The following is a 26,397-nucleotide window of genomic DNA, read 5'->3' as shown; positions in this document are numbered from 1 at the left end:
GTATTGGCAAGGATGCAGAGCAACTAAAAATCTCATTGCTAATCAGAGAGTGAATTAATACAACCACACTAGAAAACGGTGGTCAGTGTCTACTGAAGATGAATATACATCTTCCTCTGACCCAGCAGTCCCACCGCTAAAAATCTACCCTGGTGGAATAGGAGCTTATGTCCACAAGAGCTGAACAAGCATGTTTATAGCAGCTTTATTTGTAATTGCCTAAAACTGTAAATAACCTAATGTTCATTCACAAAAGTCAAATAAAGCATAGTATACATATTTAAGGAAGTTCTAGCCACATGAAGGAAAAAGCAAGAAACTGCTCCAGGTTACAAAATGCAAGAATCTCACAGACATGAGGAGACTCAGAATGAATGAATGGAGCCAAACACATATTTCAGTACATTTTTTAAGAAAGAAGGCAGCGGGTTACACATACTAAGGATAAATGTGGAGCTACTCTTCATCGTTTTCTTAAAAGGATATGCCTTTACTTTCCTCAAAATACGTGGGTCCATTTTTTTTTTTAAGATTTATTTATTTATTTATTCATTTGACAGAAAGATCACAGGTAGGCAGAGAGGCAGGCAGAGAGAGAGGGGGAAGCAGGCTCCCTGCTGAGTAGAGAGCCCGATGCGGGGCTCGATCCCAGGACCCTGAGATCATGACCTGAGCTGACAGCAGAGGCTTAACCCACTGAGCCACCCAGGCGCCCCACGTGGGTCTATTTTTGTCCACGGATTCTTAGAGCCCTTTTAAGATCTTTCCGGAACTTGGCCAGAATCAGTGATACCAAATCCTACTTTTACTGAAACGCGGACACTGCCTATGACCAGTCTTTTCCCTTCTTCCTCCTCCTGCTCTTCAGCAGCCAGCTCTCCAGCTCATTTAATAGCTGAGTTGTTCTGCCAAACTCTTTCTTTCTGGATCCAGCTGACAATCAGCCACCCATAACTGATCACAATGGCTTTGCAATTTTGCAAGTTTTCAACCTTTCAGCTCTTGCATTTTTGCAAGAGCAAAGGTGCCTCATGATAGTTAACAGCTGAAAATCGATCTATCATGAGTAGAAAGATAAGTTTTTGAGGAAGGCCATCCAAAAAATTATAAGCTTACTTAATAAATGGGGCTTAATTTGAATCAGCATTTTATCAGAACGAGAACATTTGGCTTGGAGGGCATAGTAACCTTATGAAAATTCTGTTTAAAAAAATTACTAAAAATAGAGAATTTTTGTGTGATTTTTTTTTAAGTTGGCATGTATTTAAATACCTAAAGCTCTCATTTAATACTTGTGCAAGCTGAAACACAATTTACTCTAAGATGGGACAATCAATATTCAGCTGAAAACTATGAAGCCTTTATTACACTGACCTCTCTAACACAGTCACTAGCAGAGACCTATCATAGGAACAACGCTAACAGTGTTTTAAGAGCAAATGATATTTGAAACACAGACACGTGGTTTCTTTTGATGCCGTCCTGACATGCACAGTGTTTCCCAAAGAAAATGTTATAACCATTGGAAATAATTACAAGTGAGGTATGTAAAAATGACTGTTCATTTAGAACATCTAGGAAGAAATATGACCTAGATACTGTCTAGCCTGTTCAGATTTGTTTAATTAGATTAATAACTACTTGGCTGTCCTCATAATTATTTTTCCTTAATTTTATGACAAAGCATAATCGTTAAATTCTTTATATTTAAATTAAACGTAGTAATTTAAATTTAATTTTAAATGTAGCTTACCCTCAGACTCTCCTAGAAATGTTTACATATATAATTCACATCAAATTAAACATAAATCATTTTTACCTCAGTAATTCAGAAAGCAGCTGTTCTTGCCCGTGCTTTAATATACAAAGAAAGAGATTCAGAGAGATTGAGTGAAATGCTTCAAGTCCTACAGTGCGTCTGACCCTTGTTACTTGTGAGGACCTCACTGTCATTTTGGTTTGTGCCAACCCACTCCCACAGATTTGCCACAGCTCAGTACACTTTCCTTATAAGTTACCCCACCCTCAGCTGTAGACATGTCAGGCATTCAGGTACCTAGGGAACATGCAGAGGTCAGTTAGATACAAAGTCTGAATCTTCTGTAGGATGCGGCCTCATTGGAAGTATGGGTTTATGTATGGGTCATCTCCGAGAAGGTGATTAACCCATGAGAGGGTTAGATCGTCCAGATGGTGTGGAATAAGGAAGACAGTGACGGAGGGTTGGAACTCTTAAATACTAGCATACAAGGAGTGGGAGGAGGAAAAGGAGTGCGTGTCTCCTAGACAGAGAAGGCCTGGTGAGAGAACTTCCAGAGCTAGGAGACCACAAGCCAAATAATGGCTCTAAGGATGTGGTGTTTAAGAGGATCAAACACAGCTCAGGCATCTAGGATAAGGATAAGGACTGCGTCTGTTTATTACATCTGTTGGTTAGGTGGTTAACAGGACTCTGAGTAAGAATAGTTTTATTAGGATTTTGGTGAAGCGATCATGACAAATCAGATGTCCGGAAGTGGAGACACATGGGCTGTCCACTGCTGTCGTCATTGGCCACGAGTGGCCGTCGAGCACCTGTAGCGGGGCTAGTACAGTTGGAGGTCTGCTGTAAGTGTAAAATACACACAGGAGTTCAAAGACTTAGAATGAAAAGGAGATGAAAACATGTTGTTGAAAATTTTCACGTTGGTTACATGCTGAAATGATAATATTGTGTTTATATTGGCTCAATGAGTATATACAAGTAAAATTAATTCTACATGTTTCTTTACATTTTTTATTGTGGCTTTTAGAAAATTTTAAATTATATATGTGGTTATATTTGTGGCTCACATCATATTTCTTTTGGACAACGCTGTCATGTAATGTACTACTCTTTTAAGGAGTATCCCTTAAAAAAGAGAAGATAGCAAGCAGATAACTTCTCAGTGAAAATGCAAGGTCAAGGGAAGGACTTTTAAACTTGTTTGTGGCCCACAGAAAAGCAAGAGGTGGGAAGAAAGTTAAGAAAGGGTTTAACTAATGGAGCACGATTCCCTTAGAGGGTGAGGTTGGGAGTCAAGTTTATAGGTGAGGGATGGGATTGATCCAGAAGAAGACATCCCCTCCTTTGAGCTCTGACCTAAAAAGAGGGGAACAGGGCGCCTGGGTGGCTCAGTGGCTTAAGCTGCTGCCTTCGGCTCAGGTCATGATCTCAGGGTCCTGGGATCGAGTCCTGCATCGGGCTCTCTGCTCAGCAGGGAGCCTGCTTCCTCCTCTCTCTCTGCCTACTTGTGATCTCTCTCTGTCAAATAAATAAATAAAATCTTTAAAAAAAAAAAGAGGGGAACAGAGCTAAATCTGGATCGATGTATAGGGGACAGTAGAGACAAGGAAGGTGAAGACACATAGAGTCTAAAACACATTCAGGTTTAATAGATCATGTAGGTTGAAACTATGGGGAATTTGTGTGACCTGCAAAATTTTTAATTGAATGGGGATTTTGTGTATTTGGGATGATAAATCTTTTTTGTCAGGAGGAGCTTTCTATTGTATAAAGATTTGTTAAGATAATTCACAACAAAGACTCATACCTGATCTAAAAATGAAGAGCTTTTCTTGACACACATCACGTTGTTTCTAGGAGAGTTTGATACCGTGCAGAGCCCTTCCACACCTATCAAAGATCTTGATGAGAGAACGTGCAGGAGTTCTGGGTCAAAATCCCGAGGAAGAGGCCGGAAAAACAATCCCTCCCCGCCTCCTGACAGTGACCTGGAGGTATGCTGACTTATCCGTAAGGAGTGGAATCTGATGTTTTATTTTACTGAATGATATTCTACACCTTATGGTTCCATAAGGTTTCAACCTTAAAAAAAAAGAAGGAAGTATCATGAAATGAGTGGATCTCATCGTGTAGGGACTTCATAACTCTAAAATTTGAGATTTCATCCATTGTAATGGCAAAATTAAAAACTTCAAAACGATGGAACTTTATAAATTCCAGGTCTGAGATAATTGCATCTTTTGGTCCTAATTGACACAAACAGAAATTTACAAAATAAAGTCACTGTTAGTGGGATAATCTTCTGAGAGACACTCTGTTTGGTCGTAGTAAGGTAATGAAGAATGTTTATATGGGTGAATAAAATTTGGGGGAGTCAAAATTTGAAAAAAAGGTGAAATTAATCTGTATGGAAAAGAAAAGTTGTCTTCTGAAAATGGGAAAAATTCCGATCATTTGATAACATGGTAACATTTTTATCTGTATAAAAACTTCTATGCATCCCATTCCTCTGGTTGAAAGCTCTTTTGAGATATGTTCATGCCAAGCAGGTTGATTTTTATTCTAAAACATCAGGGAAACTATCTTAACCATACTATGTTACTTCTTACACAACTGCATCCTTCAATTAAGAAAAATACCCAAGTTTCCAGACTTGATAAAATCAAATGATAGTCATTGTGCCTCTTTGTAAAACATCATTCCTTTCATCTGAAGGACAGTAGCACATTCCAGCGCCTTCAGGAACCCAGAAGGTGACAGAAATGAGTGAACAGGGCCAGGGAGCCAGCAGCAGAATGTGGGGAGCAGGGACGATTGGCCTAGTTGAAGAGGGCCCACAAATCACTGCCACATGGAATGTCAGTGAGCATTGTTATATCTTCCTGTTTCCCTGCTGTGCTCAGAACCCTGATGTTTGTGTGAAATCTTCTAATCCTGAAATGTTGATCAATAATTTGAAATCTTTCTAAACACTGTGCAAACTAAACAACCCCTCTGAAGGCCTAATCTAACCCAAAGTTCTACAGTTTGCAATTTCTGTCTAGGGATTGCTCAATGATTTTTTAAAAATATTTTTACACAAATTGCAAAACCTCATGAATCCATGAGGTGAGAGATTTTAAAATAAGCTTTTAAGCACACTTATATCCTAAGTTCAGATGTGTCTTTTTGGGTATTAACTGTAAGTAAATATTTAGAGAAATTCATTCAAATTAGGACATCTGATATTTAAGCTTATTATGACTTTATTTTTTAATCACTCTTCCCCCTCTGGTTTTATCACAGTGACATCTGGCAAACTTGGAAAAAAAAATGAATGGAGTAGAGTAGTTTTCTATAAAATGGTATTGAGATTATGCCCAACGACAAAGTCAGATGTTTTCAACAAAGAAATTTCTGTTTCCTTAGAACTTGATAATTCTTTGATACTTGTATTTTTCTTCAGCGTGTGTTTGTCTGGGACTTGGATGAAACCATCATTGTTTTCCACTCCCTGCTCACAGGGTCTTATGCCCAGAAGTATGGCAAGGTAAGAAGATCAAGACATTTTACCGCAAGGCACCTTGTTGGAATTTTATTTTGTTCAAAAATCCAGAGCAATTTCAAGTCATGATCCCAGGGTCAAGAGATTGAGCCCTGTGTTGGGCTCTGCGCTCAGCAGGGAGTCTGCTTGAAATTCTCTCTCTCCTGCTGCCCCTCCCCCAGCGCACACTCTCATGTGCTCGCGCTCTCTCTCTCTCAAATAAATAAATCTTTTTTAAAAAATCCAGAGCAATTTAAATACATTTAAGTGTTTTTATCGTAGGCTGTCAGATCTGTTTGTAATTAATTTTCAGTGGCTCATTGTTCTTTAATGAGAACCAGCAAATTTTACCAAAATAATTCGACATTGAATTCTTTTTTCAGAATGCCTTTGAATTTTCTGTCTCAAAAGCAAGATTATTACTATGATATAATCACTTTAGAAAAAATTATTTGGTAAATCAAAATGGACTTGCAACATTATAAAATCTATGTTATCCTCTAATAAGGAAATTTTAAGAAATTGTTTGAAATCACTTATTGCACCAAGTGTTGCTATTGAATGCCAGTTGAAATAAGGAGATAATCTTTTGTCTGAGAGATCCTTTGGATTTATGAAACTAAGTATTTTTTTTTTTTATATAACTTCGAATAAGAATTTGAGCAGCAAGTGGGGATAACACCCCCGCACACACACAAATTCAGAGACCGATGGTCTGGTGACTCCTCTTCCTTTCTTTCTTGCCATCTTCTTTGTGGTTAGCTAGCTTCTTATGACTGTGTTGGTGTACAGTGTGTAAGTGCCAAACTCCTTGTCAGGGAAAGCAGTTGTCAGGTCCACAGTGTGTAGGCCATTCCTGTCTGAATCTTTGACTCTGTAGGATTCATAATCTGACTAGAGTCAACTCAGAATATGTTTGGTCTGCCTTCAATTACCGTATTCAGAGTTACATCTGACTTGGCTCCTTTACATATTACGCTGATAGAAGTGCCTTCCCTGTGTTTCTATAGTGTTTCATTATTTATGAGGGTCTCATGACAGCCCAGCATGCCGTGTTTAGCAGTTTTGTTAAGTTTTGTCTTCTAGACCAGAAATGATGAGTTGCACTCAAGTATTTCCTCCTTGAAATATTCATGGGATGTGCTCTTGGTGAATCTGCCCTGTATTTGATTTTTGGTTTAAGTAATATACGTAACTAAACAAATATGGAAGGTAACAGATTTGCTTAATAGCTATTTTGGGGCGCCTGGGTGGCTCAGTGGGTTAAAGCCTCTGCCTTCAGCTCAGGTCATGATTTCCAGAGTCCTAGGATGGAGCCCCACATCAGGCTCTCTGCTTAGCAGGGAGCCTGCTTCCCCCCTCTCTCTCTGCCTGCTGTTCTGCCTACTTGTGATCTCTGTCTGTTAAATAAATAAATACAATGTTTAAAAAAAAAAAAAGCATAAAAAACAGCTATTTAGAAAAAATGGGCCTTTGCCCCTTTATCACAGTCATTGTCATTTAAGACCACAGTCTCCAAAGTAGGATATATGACTATGTGCAGATATACAAAATGCTCCACAGAGATAAGGAAAAAAGATAATGTGTATACACACTTGTGCACATACACACATATACACACACATTTTGTCCTACAATTTGTATTTTTTATGTTTTATAATGCACTTACTTTACAAATACATGCATATTGTTATAATATAAAGAATATGCATATAACATATAAATTAAGTAACCATACATAATTTTGGGGTGCACATTCAAAATTCAATGACTGGTGGAGTATACAGTCTAAAAACTTTCCAGATAACAATCTAAAGCATTTCTTCTGGAATAGTTTTGGCTGATGAGGAATACACAATAAATCCTGCTTGAGCTGACCGCAGTATTTTTATACAGCTAAGTTTCATATTACTTCACTATTTAAGATAATCTAACTTGAACATATGAATCGAAATGAAGTTCCCTTCAAAATAGGCTCCATCAGAGGCTATACCTAAATATCCATGTGGTTTCCATTGTGTCAGATCAGTGGTGGAAGTCATCTTTTGGAATTACCTTTAGATTTTTGGAGTGTTTCCTCACTTCAGAACTTCATCTTTTTGTGGTGGTTTTAATTGTTAGAAATAGTAAGATCATTTGAACCCAAGGTGATAAATAAGGAGCATGGTTGTCATATATATATATATATATATTTTTCTTTTTGGCAAAAATACCATAAAGTTGCACTCTTCCCAGAACTGAGCATAGACCTTTTGTGATAACAAGGGGCACCAGTAAAGTGTTAAGGAGTCAGGGGGCGTGGGTGGTGAACTATAAAAAAACCTGAATAACAAGTCATCTTTCTTGAGTGACTCAGACTGGTTCCAAGAGTGATTTAATAGCAAAGTTCTCATGCTTCCCTCAACAGTGATGTATCATCAAAAGGGACCTGTCACCTCCCCAGATGGCCACCTGGACATGCAGCATTCATTTCACAGACAAGTCCCATTCTCTTAAAGTACTGTCAGAAAGCTTTTTTGGAATACAAAAGAGCCATTGTCAATGCCTAAAACAGGAGAGCTTATCAAAAGAGTGGGGCAAACTGAGGGGAAGGAGGGAACTAATGTTGCTGAGTGCCCGCAGCGTGCCAGGCGTGAAGTGTCGCAGCGGTTGTAAGACAGGATTTTCTCTCCATCTCTAGCGGAGGAAACATACTCAGGGAATAAAATGTGTGCAGAGTCATCAGGCTAGTCCATGGCAGAGATGAGTCATGGAGCCTTGGACTCGGACCCCAGAGCCCGTCTCGTCTCTGCTACAGCGCATCACACAGCATAGACCTTCAATGCGCCATGAGCACAGTATGGGACCTAGCCTAGAAAGAGTAGACAGGCAGTGAGGAACTGTGTAGGCCATTATGGGAGTCCTCTGTGGGCTGAAAGGATTTGAATGGTCTTCTCTCAGAAGACTGGAATACTTTTCCATCAAGAGATAAACCTTGTGAAATGGATTGTGGCAGACAGATGTTACTGCCTCATGGCGGTCTAGCACGGGAAGAGAACCAGGGGCACGGCTGATAGTCTGGGGAAGGTAAACTGACATCTGTAGAACACCTGCTGGGGGGCAGATGGAGCCGGCGTTTGCCTTTTCACAAGCAGTAGGGATGATGATTAAGGACAAGAAGCTTTCAGTTAGAAAAACTTCACTTTGAAAACCCAGCCACTGAGCCAGTGTTTGCCGCTCTGTGACCTCGGGCAAAGTCCTTAATCTCTGGGCTTCAATTTCTGTAAAATGGAAATAATAGTACCTGTAGTAAATAAGAATGAAAGGGATAACGGGCTTTTCAGAACAGCTGGCATGAATTAACATTCAAAAAACTTTCACAAATGTCATCCCCCTTAATTCTCTTAATTACTCTGCTATAACTTCTGGTGATCCAAGTTCGGTAGATGCAGAAGCCCAGGGTTATGAGAAGCTGAGAAACATGACCAAGGTCACAAAAATGCTAAATGCTGGTACATTTGACCCATCTCATAACAATTCCTTGTACTTGATACGATTCTAACAGGAGGGAAGCCTGTTGGAATTCACCATATTGAATAATGTTTTACTTGGGGCAGTTTAAGGAAATTAAAGTAAAAAATTTGTTTAGGCTCCTTTTTTTTCTAATCAGAATGAAAACACCCTTCTTGAAATCCATGAAAAACACCTAAGATGACAATTTATTGAATTATTACTTACATTTTTCTAAAAGTCATTTGATTCTTGACAAGTTTCTTAATGTCCAAAAGGAAGTTGGCATAGTCTTTTCTCCAGTAAGACATTACTATTTGGCATATTGGGAAAGAGCTAAATAAGGGATGCTATGTCCCCATCTTTTGAAGCTGGAGACCACATGCAGCTCAGAGGTCATTCAGTGGGGCCAAGAGGGCGTTGTGCAGCTTTCACTTGACCACAAACCCCAAGTAAAAATGGTGAAACAGAGCTCTGTAGACAGACTATATTCATCTGGCAACTATTTTTTAATGCAAGACCCGTTTCTTGCTCTCATGGAGCTTACAAGCAAACAAAATCAGAGCAGATAGTCGTAACCCCTGTGAAGACAGTGAAAGTACATCCTGTAGAGCATCACAGGGGACTGAGCGTGGAGGTGACATTGATACTGAGACCTGGATTACAGAAGGAGCTAGCCATGCTGATGTGGGGGGAAGGGGAGAGCATGGAGGACTGTTCTGGGCCGAGGGCACAGGAGGCCCCTGGACCAGGAACAGCCTTCCTGTGTTCCAGGAATATAAAGGAGTAGTGTCTCTGGAAGCTTGTAAACAAGGGAGAGAATAATTCAGGGTAAGAATGGAGTGGTGAGTGGGGGGCCACATCCACTAGGGTATCTCCCATAAGGCACTTGGGGTTTATTCAAGCTGCAGTGTGTTGTAGGGGTTTTGGCTAAGTGGGGTCATGATGGTTTATAATCGGGTGCTCTGTGGAGACTCGCAGGCTGCTATGCAGTAAGGAAGAAGCGATAGCAGTTTAGACTGGAACAGTGTTTCTCGAACTCCCACGTGAGTCACCATAACCTGCAGGGCTTATGAAACACAGATGCTGCGTCCCAACTGCAGAGTTTCAGATTCTGTAGGTCTGGGTGGGGCCTGAGATTTTGTATTTGGAATAAAACCCAATTAAGCTGATGAAACATGCTTTAAGAACCACTAGAATAGAGTAGTTCCCCAATGTTTTCTTCTTGAAAAAAATGAGTTCTGGAACATGTTAGTTGATAGTCTTTGTGGAAAGGCTCATGGCCAAAGAGACTTAGAGACTACTTATATTTTATGGCCATTCAGTGCACATTATCATGTTAGAGGTCTTGAGAGGTTTTAACAGCTGAGAATCCTTTGTAACCATGTTTAATTACTCAGTTCCTTAGTGTCTTCAGTAATGACCTTGAGGACTGCTTGAAGTGAGGTCATTCTGGTGTCTAGTTGACAATTTAGAAGGACTTTGCTAATAACAAAAGTGACCAGGGCCATTCTATCCAGAGGAAAAGACAACTCTTACGCTACTTAAAGTTCGCCTCAGTGTGCAATTGTTAATGTCTTCAGTTGTTTTCATTTGTTCAGTGAGTCTTGGTTGTACCACATGCGTTTTTAAAGCCTAACATTTTTGTGTAACATAGTGATTTTTTCAGTTCTTTCCTTCTAGCCCGAGAACGCTCGTGCACATTTACTCTGTCACGCTGAGGCTCTTTATGTAAAACATCCAAGCGTGGAGGTACTCTGGGTGAAATGGAGATGCTAAGGGACTAGAGATAACACACTTCCCTCCCTCATGTAGCGATCTCTTCCCACAGTTCTCAGTCACCCTAAGAGGGTTTCTTGAGTCCTGGGTGCTGCTCAGAGCACAGTTTTTAAAGCAGTTACCCAGCTGAAGGAGCACTGAGCTAGAAGGTAGAGGGAAATCCTGTGCCTGGATGTGCCTCAGGCAACTCTTTTAATCTCTGAGCCTGTCTCATCTCAAAATGGGTATAATCAAAATAAAAAATTAAAAAAAAATGGGTATAATCAGTTTCCTACTTGGGGTTACTGGATGGATTAAATGAGGTAATGTAGATGTATAAAAAGTAGCACTCTGCTCTGAAAACTATCATCCACATCCCAGGCCAGAGAAGCTTACAAAAATACACATTATTTTCCCTAAATGAGAAATGGCTAATGGCAGTTATTTCTGGACCCATAGAAGGTCAGTGTTTGTATGAAGTGGTATCATAGTGGCCTGATATTTAATGAGCTGGGAGACAGAAATATAAGTACCAGAGATACAAAGTCATGTCCTGAGAACCATGCCTACTTACCTCTCTATTTATCTTCCTTTCTCTCACTGAGAAAAAATAAGCACCATTTGGAGTTCTTGCTATGGGCCTGACATTTTGCCCAGTGTCCTGTTCAAGGCATTATCTCCATAACTTTAATCACCGCCCTGTGTGGTTGGTAGTATCTCACACAGCTCGTAAGTGCTATGGTCAGTCAGAACCCACATTTCTTTGACATGCTCTTAATCTCTGCATTCTTTTGGTCTCGTGGTTTCTATAAAAATAAAATGCATGGAACATAATAATTTAGGGATGCCACATCAGTCATAAATAGCCCTGTGTAACAAACTTTTTCATTTCATTTTATTTATTTATTTCTATTTATTTATTTATTTATTTATTTATTTATTTGATACAGAGACAGTGAGAGAGAGCATGAGAAGGGAGAAGATCAGAGGTAGAAGCAGACTCCCCACAGAGCAGGGAGCCTGATGCGGGACCCGATCCCAGGACTCTGGGATCATGACCTGAGCTGAAGGCAGTCGCTCAACCAACTGAGCCACCCAGGTGCCCAACTTTTTCATTTTAATTTAGAAAAGAAACTTCTGGAAAACCCTAGCTCCGCTTACAAGTAAATGATACTGTGAATATTCCAAGAATCTTCCTATAAGCTTAAAACTCTTACACTCTGTTCTGTTGTCCACACAACATGCTCTTTTCCCAAGCAGAACAGTTTCTGAATGTTTACCATAATGGCAAGTGAGCTCTGTGGGTGTTTGAGCCTTGAGGCTTATGAAGCTGATGATGCGCTTTACAGCAGAGCACCTGTGGGCACGTATAGTTTTCAGCCGTGTAGAACTCCAGAATAGGAGTTTGTAAATTGGGCAGGACATAGATGAGGAATCACCTCAACCATCATCAGTTAGAGTTTGTGAAGACTCTTCCTATCCCCTGATTATGTATATGTATTATTATATTTGATAAGTTGTAGTAATTCCTCTTTTTTGAAGGAGGGATGAAAGGAACTAAATAAATTGTGCTTTAGGGATTTGATCCATTTGGGAGCATTAATATGCCATGTGCTGTGAAGCCGTGATTCTCTAAAGTTATTCCATAGTATGGGTGAGGAAGCTAAGGAGATAGCCCGAGTCAGGGAAAAGATTGAAGGAAAAGTGAACAGTGGGTTAGTTACTTTGTACTGAGAAATTGAACTTCAAGCTCCCCAAACTACTTACTCGTTTTAGACAACATCTTATGTAAGAGCGGAGCTGGAGAAATAGATGTCCATCAGCATAAGCCCATTGATTACTTTTATATTAAAAGTGTATACACGCTTACATAGAAAGATTTCTGAAATGGCACCAGCTAGATTTTAAGTTTTGGGTTAGTTATGAAGATAAGTACTGACTTAGGGGCTGGCCAACTAAGGAAAAGCAATATGGTTTAAAAGGAAGTGATTAGAATTAATTAAGGGTTAGAACCATGGACGAGAGGCCACCCCAGTGGCAACGTTAACACCAGTGCAGGTCACCTCCCCTCTAAGCATAATGAATAAAGCATTCTGGCATTGAAGGGAGAATAGACCTGAGTTTAAATTCTAGCTCTACCTCTGACCTCGGTAGTGCTCTCTGCTCAGCGGGGAGCCTGCTTCCTCCTCTCTCTCTCTGCCTGCCTCTCTGCCTACTTGTGATCTCTCTCTGTCAAATAAATAAATAAATCTTTAAACTTTGTGAGCCTCAGTTACCTTCTGTATAAAAAAAAGGAGGGATGATAAAATTAATCACATGATTAGGAGGGTTAAATGAGCTAAGGCATTAAAATTCGACACATTACTTACCACAGAATAAACATTCAGTAAGTTTAACGTACTTTATGCGGTTTCAAGGAAATCTGAATGTTGGGAAACTGAATTTTGGGAAAACCAAATGCTTCCTAAAGAAATGTGCATATGTTTATATCTGCTGTTTTATCTCAGATGTCAGATACTCGGCTCACTGTTGTAGGGAATTAGAGGGTGACAAGACAGTGTGTGGTCCATACAAACGAGTGAGAGCAGAATTTGTAGGCTTCACAAATGTTGTGGTGTTAAGTTGTTGTGTATAATATGTGTGTTTGTGTGCACATATGTGTACATGAATGGTGTTTACATAATTACAGTGCGTAGGTATGTATGAGTAAAGCTAAGTCAAAGACAGTAACGTTTCTCAAACTCTGTCATAGGGACTCCTCTTGCAGAGCTCTGTGTTCCTTTTCTGTTGAGTATCTGTTCCTTTCAGAGATTGAGTGGCGCTAGGTGATACCATAAATAACCAAACATCGTGCTCACTTTTATTGAAGCCCAGCCTCACCAAATTATTGCTGGGAGTAGATGAGAAAAGGGAAAGATCTTGAAGGGATCTCACATTTATTAGCTTGAAGCTAATATACCAGAAAGGTGAGTGGTAATCCATTTCTTAAAAACATGAACTTCTAGAGGAGACCTCTATGACCTCCCTTGAAATTTCAGTCCCTGTTTATGATCTCAGTTTATAAACTTGTTCCATCTCCCATCTTGAGCAGGCGAACAGGACAGATTTGATTATCAATGTCCCTTAAATTTCCTTAAATCATCAACTGTCCATTTTCTCGGTAATGTCTCACCTCTCTTTTCCACAGCTTTCCTCTCATGTACCACTCATCTCATGCTCCCCCCCTCCACCAAGTCCCATGGCCAACCCAATAGGTGTGTTCAGTGGTCTCTGCCCCATCTCTCCTCTCTCAGTCTTGGGCTTTCCAGCTCATTAGTCCATGGCTGTTCTCCCCAAACTGTCCTTCACAACCAGTTGCAAAGCTATAGTGTAAACATAGTGTTATTTTGTTTTTGTTTTTTTTTTTTTTTCCAGCATAACAGTATTCATTATTTTTGCACCACACCCCGTGCTCCATGCAATCCGTGTCCTCTATAATACCCACCACCTGGTACCCCAACCTCCCACCCCCCGTCCCTTCAAAACCCTCAGATTGTTTTTCAGAGTCCATAGTCTCTCATGGTTCACCTCCCCTTCCAATTTCCCCCAACTCCCTTCTCCACTCTAAGTCCCCATGTCCTCCATATTATTTTGTTTTTTAAGTTTAAAAATATATATGGCATATGATAGGTTAGAAGGACCAAAAAATAATAAAAATTGAACAAGTCTCATGGATCTGGAGTCTCCACACTAGCAGTGGTACAGCATAGCAACTGTAAGTCTAGCTTATTACTACTACTGTAATTCCCCTTGAATTATATATGTTCTGTCCTTAGTTTAATAAATTTGGATGAGTTGTATTCATTGGACTCTCTTCTGATTGAAACAGAAGTTGGTGTGGTAAGTTGTATGATGCCTCCATCAAGGTTTCTGATTACTCAATACTGACTACTATTTAATTGCAAATATGTGGCTTACACTGAACACTTAGATTTGGGATGAATGCTCTTAATCTTGAGCAAAAATTAGCTAGTTTTCCACCTTTGCCAGCTCTCCAGCAGGTATCTGTGTGGGTCATTTGGTCACTGAAGTTAAGTCCACAGGTAGTCTTTATGGAGGTGAAGATGGGGCAGTGCATGCTTACTCACAACTTTAAACTATTATTAGGGAATCCTAGTTCCTAAGGAATTCTACTGAACCAGGATTCTGCTCAGTGATCAGATGGATCAAGTCTTAGAGTCCTTCGGAAGCAACCTAGAGGCTTACCTCTTGGGAAACCAGAAGGTCATACCAGCTCCGCTGTTCCCTACTGTCCCAGAACTTCATGAGAGCTCTTCACTAATACTTTGCAAATATCAACATGCCTATGAATCACCTGATGATCTTATTAACCTGCATATTCTGCTTGGGTAGGTCTGGGGTAGGGTCTGCCAGTGATGTCAAGGCTGCTGGTCTGTGAACCACACTGAGTAGCAAGGCACTGATCTGTCGATTTTGTCTTACTTATACATTGGAATCACTGGAGAGCTTTGAAATTATTGATGCATAGCTCCTGCCTCAGAAAATCTGAGGTCACTGGTGTGGGGTGGGGGTAAGCAGTGGGATTTTTAAACACTCTCCAGTTTCTCATGTGTGGTCAGGTTTGACAGGCTCTGCATTAGACATCATCCCTGAAGCCCTGGATGTCCCTGCAGCCCCACTTTCCCATAAAGCCTCACTGTCCTTATCCTGCTCTTTTGGCATCAGACTCATATTGCAGAAAACCCCACCTGACTCTCTACCTGTTTCTCAACAGCTGATTGGGCCCAGTGGGTACAGCATGTTTGAGTTCATTCATTCTTCAGCTGACTATTTGAAACCTTCTCTCCCCTCAGACCTTCATAGCTTCTTCTCAATTTTGCACAAAACTCCTCTTCACTAGAAGAAAAAACAAACAAACAAAAACCCAAACTGAAAAACTGAAAAAAATCCTTTATCTTCACAACATAACCATGTTCTCTGCCTGTGCTTTGCACCTCCATCCATGTCCTGTATCTAGGCCCTTGTACTTACCCAATAAACTGACTCTGGAAATGACCTTTTTCTTGCCTACATCCCTGGCTCCCCACTCTCCTGGATTATTCTTTAGGCCATATTTCATGCTATAATGGCCCAATCACCAGAAAAGCCTCTGGAGCCCGTTTTCCCATTGTAGCTCTCATTCTCTGCCTGTGCCTTCAAGTCTGAGGAATGACCTGCTTGCCAAATGCCTGCCTTATTTTGCTGGGGCCTCTCACGTGTGTCTGAACCAGCTGCGCACTCCATCTTTCTCTAAGTTCTCGCTCCGCTGCCCTTCTCTGACTGGGGTCACGCATGCCTCACACCAGTCCACACACATGGACTCCCTCTTGCCTCTACACGTGCTCTCTGCCCCCTCTTCTCTGCATGGCTATGTCCTTACCCTGTTCAGGCTCTTAGCTCAACTGTCACCTCCTGAGAAAGGCCTTCCCTGAACTTTGTTTAAATGAGCCATCACCACCTATTCCCATGGTCTTCTGTATCTGTCAACTCTGATTTTTTTTTCCTCTCCCTGACATACTATATATTTACATGGATTTTTGTCCACTTATGTATCAGGTATCTCATCTGGTAATAATATTAATCCCATAGGGGAAAGACTTTGCTTATTGGATTCTCTGCTCTCTGCCTAGAATTTGAACACGTCTAACACATCATAGATACTCACTGACTACACACTAATGGAATGGGTATTCCTGAGACCTTCTCCAGTTTCCCCAAGAAGCCTGAAGCCCTTTGCCTGTCCATCACAAAGAAACACATCAGTTGTAAAATTGCCCCTCTGATTCCTGACTGAGTTTCGCTTCACCCGCCATCACTGATGAGAACAGTTCATGTACTCTCACAAACCCGCTAGCTCTTCCCACCCGAGTTCATAATGCTGTTGTCTTCCTCCTTCTGTAATAAATTTGCACATCTTCTGAGTCTGTGCCCACAAGTCAACAAATGTGCTTCCGGTCCCAAAGGAGTAACTGTTCCAAGAGCTTTAGTTCTTTTTCCGGGGAAAAAAAGTTCCTTCTTTCTTTTAAAATCTGTAACTGCTGCCTCTCCTGAGATATTTTTACATTGTGTCTCTAGAGGAGGAATTCCAGCTGATGGCCCAGTGCAGGCCAGAGGCCCATAGACAGACAGTCTGGCTCCAATTTACGTTCTGTGCTAACATGGCTAATAGGCGTTAGTATTTTGATATAGAGAAGTGCCGTACTTGATTCTAACTTGGTTAAAAACTGGTAACATCTGGCTTAGAATCACACATTTAATGGCCAAGACTTATTCATTTTCTTCATCCATCCTCTCTCTCTCTCTCTCTCTCTCTCTTCCCTTCTCTCTCTGTCTCCCGCTCCCTCCCTTAAAATGTCTTGGGAATAGTTGAAGTATTTTAATAGAGCGGTACACAGAGCAAATTGGCAGAAGTTCAGTTTGCGCTATGTTAAACTCTGCTGTAGACACTTGGAACCTACTGGTACTGTTATATATGTATAATATGTATCAGAGCTTCCACAAAACCCCGTTGGTGCCCTTAGTATCCAACTCACCCCCATCCAAGATTTCACCATCACTTCATTTCAGACCCTAAACTCAACACGCACTACAGTTAAACTTAAAAAGGGCAGTTACTCTTGATTCATAAGGTGCCCATAATTCTACAAACATCTCATGAAAATGAGCAAACATCTCTGTATAAAACTTGGGTTCAATCCAGAAGTATGTTTAACTCTCAGATGCCTGATAAAACCATGGGGTTGCTGGCTCTGGTAGCTCCTTCGTAGGAGTCTGGCCAAGCAAAGGGTACCCACCATTACAGATCCTCACAAAGGCCACCTCCACCAATTTGCTGGTCACCTTTCTTGGAGTCTTAACATCTGTGGGTTCTTCAGCTAGAAAAATGTGGTATTGTAACCCACTTAGATTTAGCTGTCCCAGTGACTTAGTAAGCTGCTGGGGGAAAAGGGGGAACTCAGTATTTGAAAGTAAGCCCTCACTAAACATTCTCTTAGAAACAGGATCACCACTTCTTACAGACATGGTTTTCCTTGGCTTGGACATGACTATCCCTAGCCCATCTGTGCCAAGCCTTTGGCATGGCTGATGCAACCCCTCCCTTTCAACAGGCCTTGTTCTCTGGAAACCTCAGTAAAATACAGCTAGTTCACACTCTGACAAACCTCAAACCTAAACTTTCCCGGTTAACAAATGATATTTTGCCAGAATGCTTACTAAGTCCTGGCTCTGAGGAGAGGGTGATGTGGAATCGCCATTGCCTGAAAAACCAACAAACGACCCCTTCTAGTGCCATGGGTTTGCATTCCTGTGGAGCACTCGAATACAGTTTTCATCATACCATACGTTGTACTTACTTGTTAGAGAATTCATGTTAAAAAAATACATTTTTTTAAATTGTATTTGCATGCTTATCAGATACACAAAATGCATTCTTCATGGATTTGCCTATCATGGGTAGCATAGAGAGTTATGGACTTCAGAAGCGTGGAATCAATGAAAGTAACAATCAAAGAGGAACAGTATGTTTTCTCCCAGCCTCGTAAATCTGATCTATAAATGCAAAGAATGTGAGACATGAATATAAGAAATTCAGTAATTTTATTTAAAACTTAAAAAAGAAAATTTGGCACATTATAGGAGAACTCAACCAACTGAAGGAAAGTCTCCAGAAGGAAAACCTTTTAAATAGGACGTTTCTGAATCCCCATCTGAAATATATATCTTTAGGGCAGTAATCATCAGAAACATAACGGAGTAGTGTAGAGCTCGGTTTTATTGTCTTGCATCAGTGAACATTCCTCAAAAGCAGAGAGCGTCACTAATGGAATTATATGTTTTCATGCTATAATTACATTTGATTTTTCCTGATATTTCTATAGACTTTTTGTTCATGGCCCCATGACTAGACAGAATATTTACAAGTTTTCCATCCTCAGCCTCAGCACCCCACCCCAAAAAAGAGAGACAGAGACTAGAAATAGGAATTCCTGAACAGAAAAAGACAAATGTAGAGTTTGAGACAAAATTATTCAGCCTTCAGGGATATTCTTTCAACAGCAATGAAAATATGAACAACAACAAAAGAAGTAAGGAAAAAGAATTTCATACTTGAAGGTAACAGCATGAGATCCCTCTGAGACACAAATGAGGCACTCCCTGTTTCTGTTTGGTTCTTGAATATTTGTTGGAGAAAATGGAATTTATCTGGTCTTTGCATGTGTTGCTCCAAGTGATCCTGTCAGTGCAAGACAAACGAATCCAGCAGACATGTCTGAGCGACTGCAGGACAGGATACCAGGATGCCATCAAGTATGTGAACAGTGGACATCTGTTTTTGGAAAGAGAGTCTCTGACTATGAAATCCACAGAAATCTCTAAGGAAGTGATGCAAACAATTAGAAAACCGTGTCGACATCCAGCGTGTTGTTACTGCCCTGTCTTCATCTTCTCCCACATCAGGTCTTCACTGGGCTCAGCACACCTCAGTGACCTCTTTCTTTCTTAGCACTCAATTCCTACTCTCTAGGTTTTAATCACTATGGACTATGAAACTGACACTCACTGCAAATATGTTTACTCTAGGGTTTCCTCCTTAAAGCATTATGGAAGGGAGTATAGGCAGAAAATCTGTTGTTGCTGTGTGGGAATGAGAAAAGGAAGGGCTTCTCCTGCTAAGTGGAATGAGGTCAGGGTTATATACTGACATAGATTGGCCTGTTGGGTTGCATATCCTTATCATGAACTGAAGTAAAGTTAACATTAATTTCTCCAAGTTTAAATACGTTTTTTTGAAATGCCATTTTTTAGAACATTGAAAACACAAGTTTGGTTCTCTCTCCTCAAATCCCTACAGTCTGGCTCCTGGCCCAGCCACTCAACCCAAATCACCCTCTAAAGTCTTCCAAAATAACTTCTCAGCCAAAACCAACAGTATCCTTCTAGACTTGTCAGCTTTATTCAAAACCATATTCTTCTCCCTGCTAATACCCATTCTGGTCTCAAATTATGAGGCTTTGTCCCTTCCAGGTTTTCTAGTTTCTGTATCTCCAGAGGTATACCTATTGCATTCTTCTTTCAAGATCATTTCAATCTCCCATCATTTCAAGCACAATATTTGTGCCTGAATTACTTCCCCAGCCCTATCCCTAAACTATCCCTACTTGTCAAAGTCTTACACCTCTGTTGTCAGGTTTTCAGCTCTGGATAATCATGGTCAAGTACCAGCTTTGGTCTTGGTTCTCAGCTCATTGCTGCTAGATAATATCTTGGTTTCTGTAGACAAGAATCAATCACTTGCCTCCTTACTAATTCCCTTACATTCATTAAACTTCAAACGTATATATTTTCTACTCAGATTACTTTTACTGAACTAATGTTCCTTCAGTTATCCTCAACCCTACCCTCTCTAGTCAAAGCTCTAGTCAAACGTAGGTTAGACCAACTTATATGCATATTCAAATAAATACTGCCTGTTGATCAAAATGCAATTAATAATTGAGTGGTGGTTTTACTGTGTTCCGCCATCTCTTAAGTCTGCTCCATTCTTCAGTAGCCCAACCAAATATATTTCTCCAAAGGACTTTCCATGGGGTATGCATAAACGGGGTTCTGTGAACTAGCTTGCTTCCTTCTTCCTCCTCAGGAACATACAGATGATGTGGAAATGTGTTCTAAGTTGTCTTGATGTGTGTATAAATTCCTATACATTCAAAGATGTAGCCCTATATTTAGATGGTTTAGATTACTTTTTGGAAAGGCAGCTTTTTAGATGATTGGGAAATCTTTTGGATCCTAGGTAAAAATCCATACAGTCTACCCACCCCCACTTCCCATAACAATAGGCACTTAAAATATTCTTAATAAGTGGTTACTGAAATTTTACCTCTTTCCTTGTGTATTTTCATTTCAGGATCCCCCCATGGCTGTAACCCTGGGACTCCGAATGGAAGAAATGATTTTTAATCTTGCTGATACACATTTATTTTTTAATGATTTAGAGGTAAGAATTGAAAAAGAAAGGAATAGTCGTATCCCAAATATTACAATGCTTAGATGGTTTCTAACTAGACAGATAACCTCAAGAATCTGAAAAATATTTCGCTCAAGAGGATAGGAAAGTTTCTGTCAAGGGGAAAAGTGTATATGCAAATACAAACGAAAGCTAACTTGAGATAATAAAGTCTGCCTGTATACAGGCACCTGTTTGAAACAGAAGTACCTCAGAAGAGGAGAAGGTCTGCTTTGCTGTCCCATACTGGATAACCCCTTTGGCATCTTTGGAATCAACATTAGCTTTTCCAGGTTACTAATCAGGGTATTATTTAGGTTAAATCACTGGGTACTATTCATGGTGCTGGCATGGGTCCTTAAGGTTTGTAGATAATCTGAAGCCTCATTTTAAACAACATTATCATTCCTTATTTCCTCTGCACCTTGTTAGAGCCATTTGACATAGCATATCTGACTGGTTGCATTGCATTTATTTTCTTTTATAATCATTTATCATTTCATTTCTAACCTCAAAGGGAAAGTTAAAAACAGTAACAAAATGAAAGAACTCCCCCTCCCCCAATAGTCTCAAGACCACTGAATAAATACTGTAATAAGGTATATATGATCTGGCTTCTAATGATCTGGGTGATCAGGCATTCAGATGGTTAAGTTTGAAGTAATTGAGTAGCTAGGCACTGAGCAGACGTACTTCTCAATCCAGAGCCGCTGTAGTGAAATACTTTTTAAGTGATATGTTTACATTTATCTTTTACCCAATGGTTTCACAATGAAATAAAAGTGTTTATCTGTAATCATATTATAAATGGAGAGGGAGATTATTATTGCAGAAATCCCACCTTGTGCAGAACATTTTATATTGGATTTCCCATTAATTGAATACTAACCTTTGAAATAAATTTATTTATCACATTATTTTTGTAGAGGAGAAACTGTAGGGTCCACAAGCATAAAAATCGTGTCTAAGGTTACCTGGTAGCTAAGTGGCAACACTGGGATTTGAAACTCTGGAGTCTCTCTGGCTCCAGAGCTCATACTTCGCCCCCAGACCATGCTGAAATTAACAGAAGGGTGTGAGCAAGAAAAGCCAAATTAGTCAGTGTCTTGAATAAGTTTTAAAAATTGACAAGGTCTTAAAACCAGTTTCAGCTGCACTTGAGACATGAGTAAAAATTCTGTTTTTTTAGTATATCCCATAAATGTATGTGCTGGAAATCTGGGTAATGTCTTTTTTTTTTTTTTGGTAGTGGTGTTTTCTCTGCAGTGAGTCACTGTTTTTACTGGATAATAAAATTACTGTCTGCTTAAAGAGGTTTTATTTGTTTTCTTTAATGGCCAATATGAAAGATCAGTATTCCTCAGCAAGTTTTCCAGTTTCAGATAATAAGAAAAAATAATCACCTCTCTAAAACCTGATTTAAATTAATCCTGCTACTTATTAGTAGTGTAGCATACAGAATGACTTTGTATATACATTATAATAGAAAACACATTTTAATCTTTTTTGGAGCTTGAATTTTTATATATGGCAATAACTTTTAGGTTGGTTTTTCTGTTGGTTAAAATGGAAGAGTCTCATTTTTCTAAAGAAAATAATAAGATCACTCATCCTTTTAAACCTGTAAAGGACCAAAAAAAAAAAAAAAACTTAAGTGGTTTTATTTAGATTTTAGAGGCTTTATTTCATTTCATTAATTATTTTTTACTAGAAATAAATGGAATAAATGACCTTTTATCTTTATAGTGGCACATTAGAAGCCAGATGGAATAAATTTACCACCCAACTTTTTACAGAATGGTAAAGTGAGGAAGTGAAAGTAGCGTATGGTGAATTTGCAAATACATTTAGCAAGTTTGGCATGAATATTGGCATATCAGAAGCATGTGGTCAGTTATGAGGCTTTAAGAATTTTTATCTTCGATTATGTACTATATAAAATATATTTTTAAAATGCCCAACAGGGTCTCTGGTAAAAATAGTAACTGAGAAAATATTGGTATTGACTTTCTCTTCTGATTATAGCTTTTTAGTTATGTTTTAAAATGTGATTAAAAATTCCATTTGACTCAAGCACTACAACTTAGTATCCAACAGTATCTTATCAATGAAATGATTGAGTATCTGCTTATAAATTGACTGAATGCTCGTCTGTGCGGCACACGCATGTGCACGTTAAATCCATAGACGTTAAGACATAGGCACACGTTAAGTCCAGATGAAGTGCCCAAGGAAACTCAAAGTCTTATTATTGCCTTCAGTGAGATAAACAGGCATGAAAATAAAATCTAAACAGTAGCTTCCAGGGTCATTCAGTGCTGTTACGTCTATATCCACGATCCTGCTACATCTGATTTTGAAAGTCAACTTGACTTTCTCCCCATTTTTTATTTCAGTAAACCTCTGGTAAGCAGATTTTCATGGGCTGCAGAACTGGTATTGAGCTATTTCTGCTTCTGCAAACAAAGAGGCAAATTCCTCAAGAGAGTAACTCCAGCGTTAGCCTATTACTATTTTTTTCTTCTGTATTTAATCACTCAGGGTTCCTTTTCTTAACCCAGAAATCTAATTTGAGACTCAAATCCTTCAATAGATACTGTAACATATGTAGTAGCAGCTGCTCTCACATAATTCCTTAAAAGATACAAATTTAAATCCTGATAGACACTTCCCCCCATCCTGCCCAACTGCAGAGAAAGCAAATGCTGACACTACTCCTCGGAAGAAGAGAATGCTCTCTGTTGAAATAAAATGTTGTTTCAGTTAGAATAACTTCCAGAAAAGGAGGCACTGGGGAGTTCAGGTTCACGAAAGTGAGAGAAGACTGCTGTGTGGATTATAACTGATAAAGATCAGTGACAACTTTATGGTCACCTTGCAAGACAAAATTAAAGAATTTAAGATTAGTAACAGAATTAGTCCAAATATTTGAGTCCTTATACTGAAATTTGTTGAAGCCAAGCATCACACTGTTTTTAGTAGTTCAGGTTTTGGTCAAAAATAATACTTGCAGAATTCCTCTGAGTGAAAACTAATTGAAGAACAATTATTTTGAATCTTCTAAAAATGTAAGTGATTGAAGTTCAGGTTTCTTTCACTGGACTGTAATCCTCAGGCCAGAGTCCAGAGTCAACAAGCATAGTTAACTAGGCATAAATTTAAAGAGAAGTTCCATTTGGAAAAATCTCAAACATAACTTCAAATATGGAGCTCATGCTCCAGTAAGTTTGATATACTGATGTCCTCAGGAGTAAAAAATAAATTTAGGGGCAAAACGTACAAATTAATCATGTGAGTTAATACTTGAACTGTCAGAGGAATTTCTCTACAAATTAGAATGAGAAGGTATGAAATCTAGAAATAACTTCTAATTACCAGAGTCGTTTGTAGGAATTTCTCCCCACTTTTTTTGGATATTTCTTTATTTATTGTAGTTTATAATAAAAGAGAGATGGAAACTATTTACATAATGAAAGATTTCAGAACTTCAGTGGAATGAACAACTTCACATGATGCCATTTTTTTCCCCTTTATTATTTGAGAGAGAGAATGAGAGAGTGAGAGCATGTGAGGAGAGAGGTCAGCAGGAGAAGCGGACTCGCTGACAAGCAGGGAACTGATGTGGGACTAGATCCCAGTACTCCAGGATCATGACCTGAGCTGAAGGCAGACACTTAATGACTGAGCCACCCGGGTGCCCCCACATGATGCCATTTTGATAGTGATTTACTTCCATCTTCATGCTTACTGAGAAGGTCACCATCTCTAAATAAGATATAAGTCTTTTTGTCTAGAACCCCTTTGCTGCCTCCCTATTCTGGGAGAAGTTTATTTCCAGTTTTCATGCTAATGATTAAATCTCTCCACCCTTTCCTTTAGAGCCCAATCCAGTAGCCACTACCGTTGCTTGCCGTACTTTTCCCTGAGATTTTTTCTGGAAGCCTAGTGCTTCCTTTGGTTAAAGTTCAGGCTGGACTCCATTCCACCCATGCTTAGTCAAAAATGGGGTAAACCCTTTCCAAATGCATGCCCCGCCCGGACTCCTGTAGCCTTGGCCGATACCCCATTCTCCCCCAACTCCCCTCCACTCTTGATGAAAATAACTTCTTATGGTTCTTACCATGTAGAGTACTATTTTTAATATAATTGCAACTTTTATTAGAAAATTTAAATGATTGTGGTAATTTTGTCAAGAACTGTCATTTGTTTAGATAGCTGCCATTTAGTCAACAAAGAATTGATGAGAGATTACCATGTGCCAGATTGTGCCTTGGCTGGGAGTGGGGAGTAATATGGAGGTGGCCCAACACCCCCTTCAGGGAGCTTTCAGTCAAATCAACTTTTTGGAGCCCTTCCTTACCTATGAGTGTTGGTAGACATTTATGTTAAAATCACTAATTTAGGGGCGCGTGGTTGGCTCAGTGGGCTGAGCCACTGCCTTCAGCTCAGGTCATGATCTCGGGGTCCTGGGATGGAGTCCCACATCGGGCTCTCTGCTCGGCAGGGAGCCTGCTTCCCTCTCTCTCTCTGCCTGCCTCTCTGTCTACTTGTGATCTCTCTCTGTCAAATAAATAAATAAAATCTGAAAAAAAAAATCACTAATTTATGTGTGATTTATGTAAATCATATGAACCTTTAATTTACTTGGATTTTCAAGTTTCAAAATTATATTGACTGGGCTACTTTTTTATTTTACATTTTGAAAGAAGCCCAACTCAGCTAGTTCACCCTCAGACTATTAGAGGGTGTAATATACTCGACGCGGAAAGCTGGAAATGAGATATGAAATACTTCACCACCAGATACTTTCCAGGTCCTATAATGAATATAAACAGTAGCTGAAGAGCCCTTGTTTAGTAAGGCACCTTCATGTCAAAGTTAATAATTTTTTAAAAAGTGATTTTGAAAAGTAAGCATTATGTTACACAGTCAGGATCTGTGAGTATCTGAAATAATTTGAGGAGAGAAAACGAGGTCCAAAAGGCTAAAACATACTTATCCTGAAGTTATGAAGTACTAGGTATTTTAAATGCCCTAGCCAAATTCCCCCTTCAGATCACATACGATTTCCTAGAACTTTACAGATTATTTGAAGATGTAACAAGATCCTTAGAACAACAAAGAAGAGTTTACTTTTTATCTAGAAAAGTGACCATTTGAGAACACTGTGACTTCCGTCAGGGCAAATGTATGTGTATATGTACCTAAAGTTTATTCTCCTCTGAGTTTGTAGCACATTGGAGACAGTAAACCTTCATTATTTCCCTTTTATTCATAAGTATCTTTTCCAGCGTCAGGATTCCAAAACTTGAACAAAAGGAATAAAAGATACCAACTCCCATGGTTATCTAGCTTTTTTCTGTGTTAAAAGAACAGGACTTTTAGAATAACATCAGCATGGTCTTTTCATGGTACCCCTGGCCCAGCAAAATGCAGGAAGTCCAGAGATCTCAAAGGACACCATAATCATCGGGTCCATCCATAGTTGCTCAACAAATGGCAAATAAGAGTAATCACCTGAGGTTCAACCACACAGTTCTGTATGTCTTCAGATTAGCTTGGTTTCTATACTGTATACACAACAGAAAGGGCTGAAAGTGAACACCAGTCATTCTTATAAAAATTCAGAAAATCATTTATTATCCGTAATTTTCAGAATAAACAATTTTAAGCTGCTCTAAAGAAATCCACATGCCATATGTTTTCAGACCCCTTTTTATGGTACTCTCCTGGATTTAAAACAGAAATGCTGCCTTGTCCCCCGCTTGGCAATAGGATAGATGGGCAAATGCTGCCACCTTCTGGCCATGACCT

General features: G+C 39.5%; 1 protein-coding gene across 9 annotated transcripts in view; it reads left to right on the top strand.

Moving 5' to 3' along the window:
- The window catches only part of EYA4 (EYA transcriptional coactivator and phosphatase 4), a 273,415-nt gene that overhangs the window by 230,815 nt on the left and 16,203 nt on the right, over positions 1–26,397 (top strand). For all 9 annotated transcript variants that reach the window (XM_032339478.1, XM_032339479.1, XM_032339477.1 and 6 more), the window contains 3 exons: positions 3,623–3,759; positions 5,211–5,294; positions 20,485–20,574. In XM_032339478.1, coding sequence (XP_032195369.1) covers positions 3,623–3,759; positions 5,211–5,294; positions 20,485–20,574 — 311 coding nt within the window. The remainder of the gene's footprint in view (positions 1–3,622; positions 3,760–5,210; positions 5,295–20,484; positions 20,575–26,397) is intronic.

Source organism: Mustela erminea, chromosome 4 (assembly GCF_009829155.1).
Source record: "Mustela erminea isolate mMusErm1 chromosome 4, mMusErm1.Pri, whole genome shotgun sequence".
Taxonomy (NCBI): Eukaryota; Metazoa; Chordata; class Mammalia; order Carnivora; family Mustelidae; genus Mustela; species Mustela erminea.
This window is presented reverse-complemented; position numbering and strand designations above follow the sequence as displayed.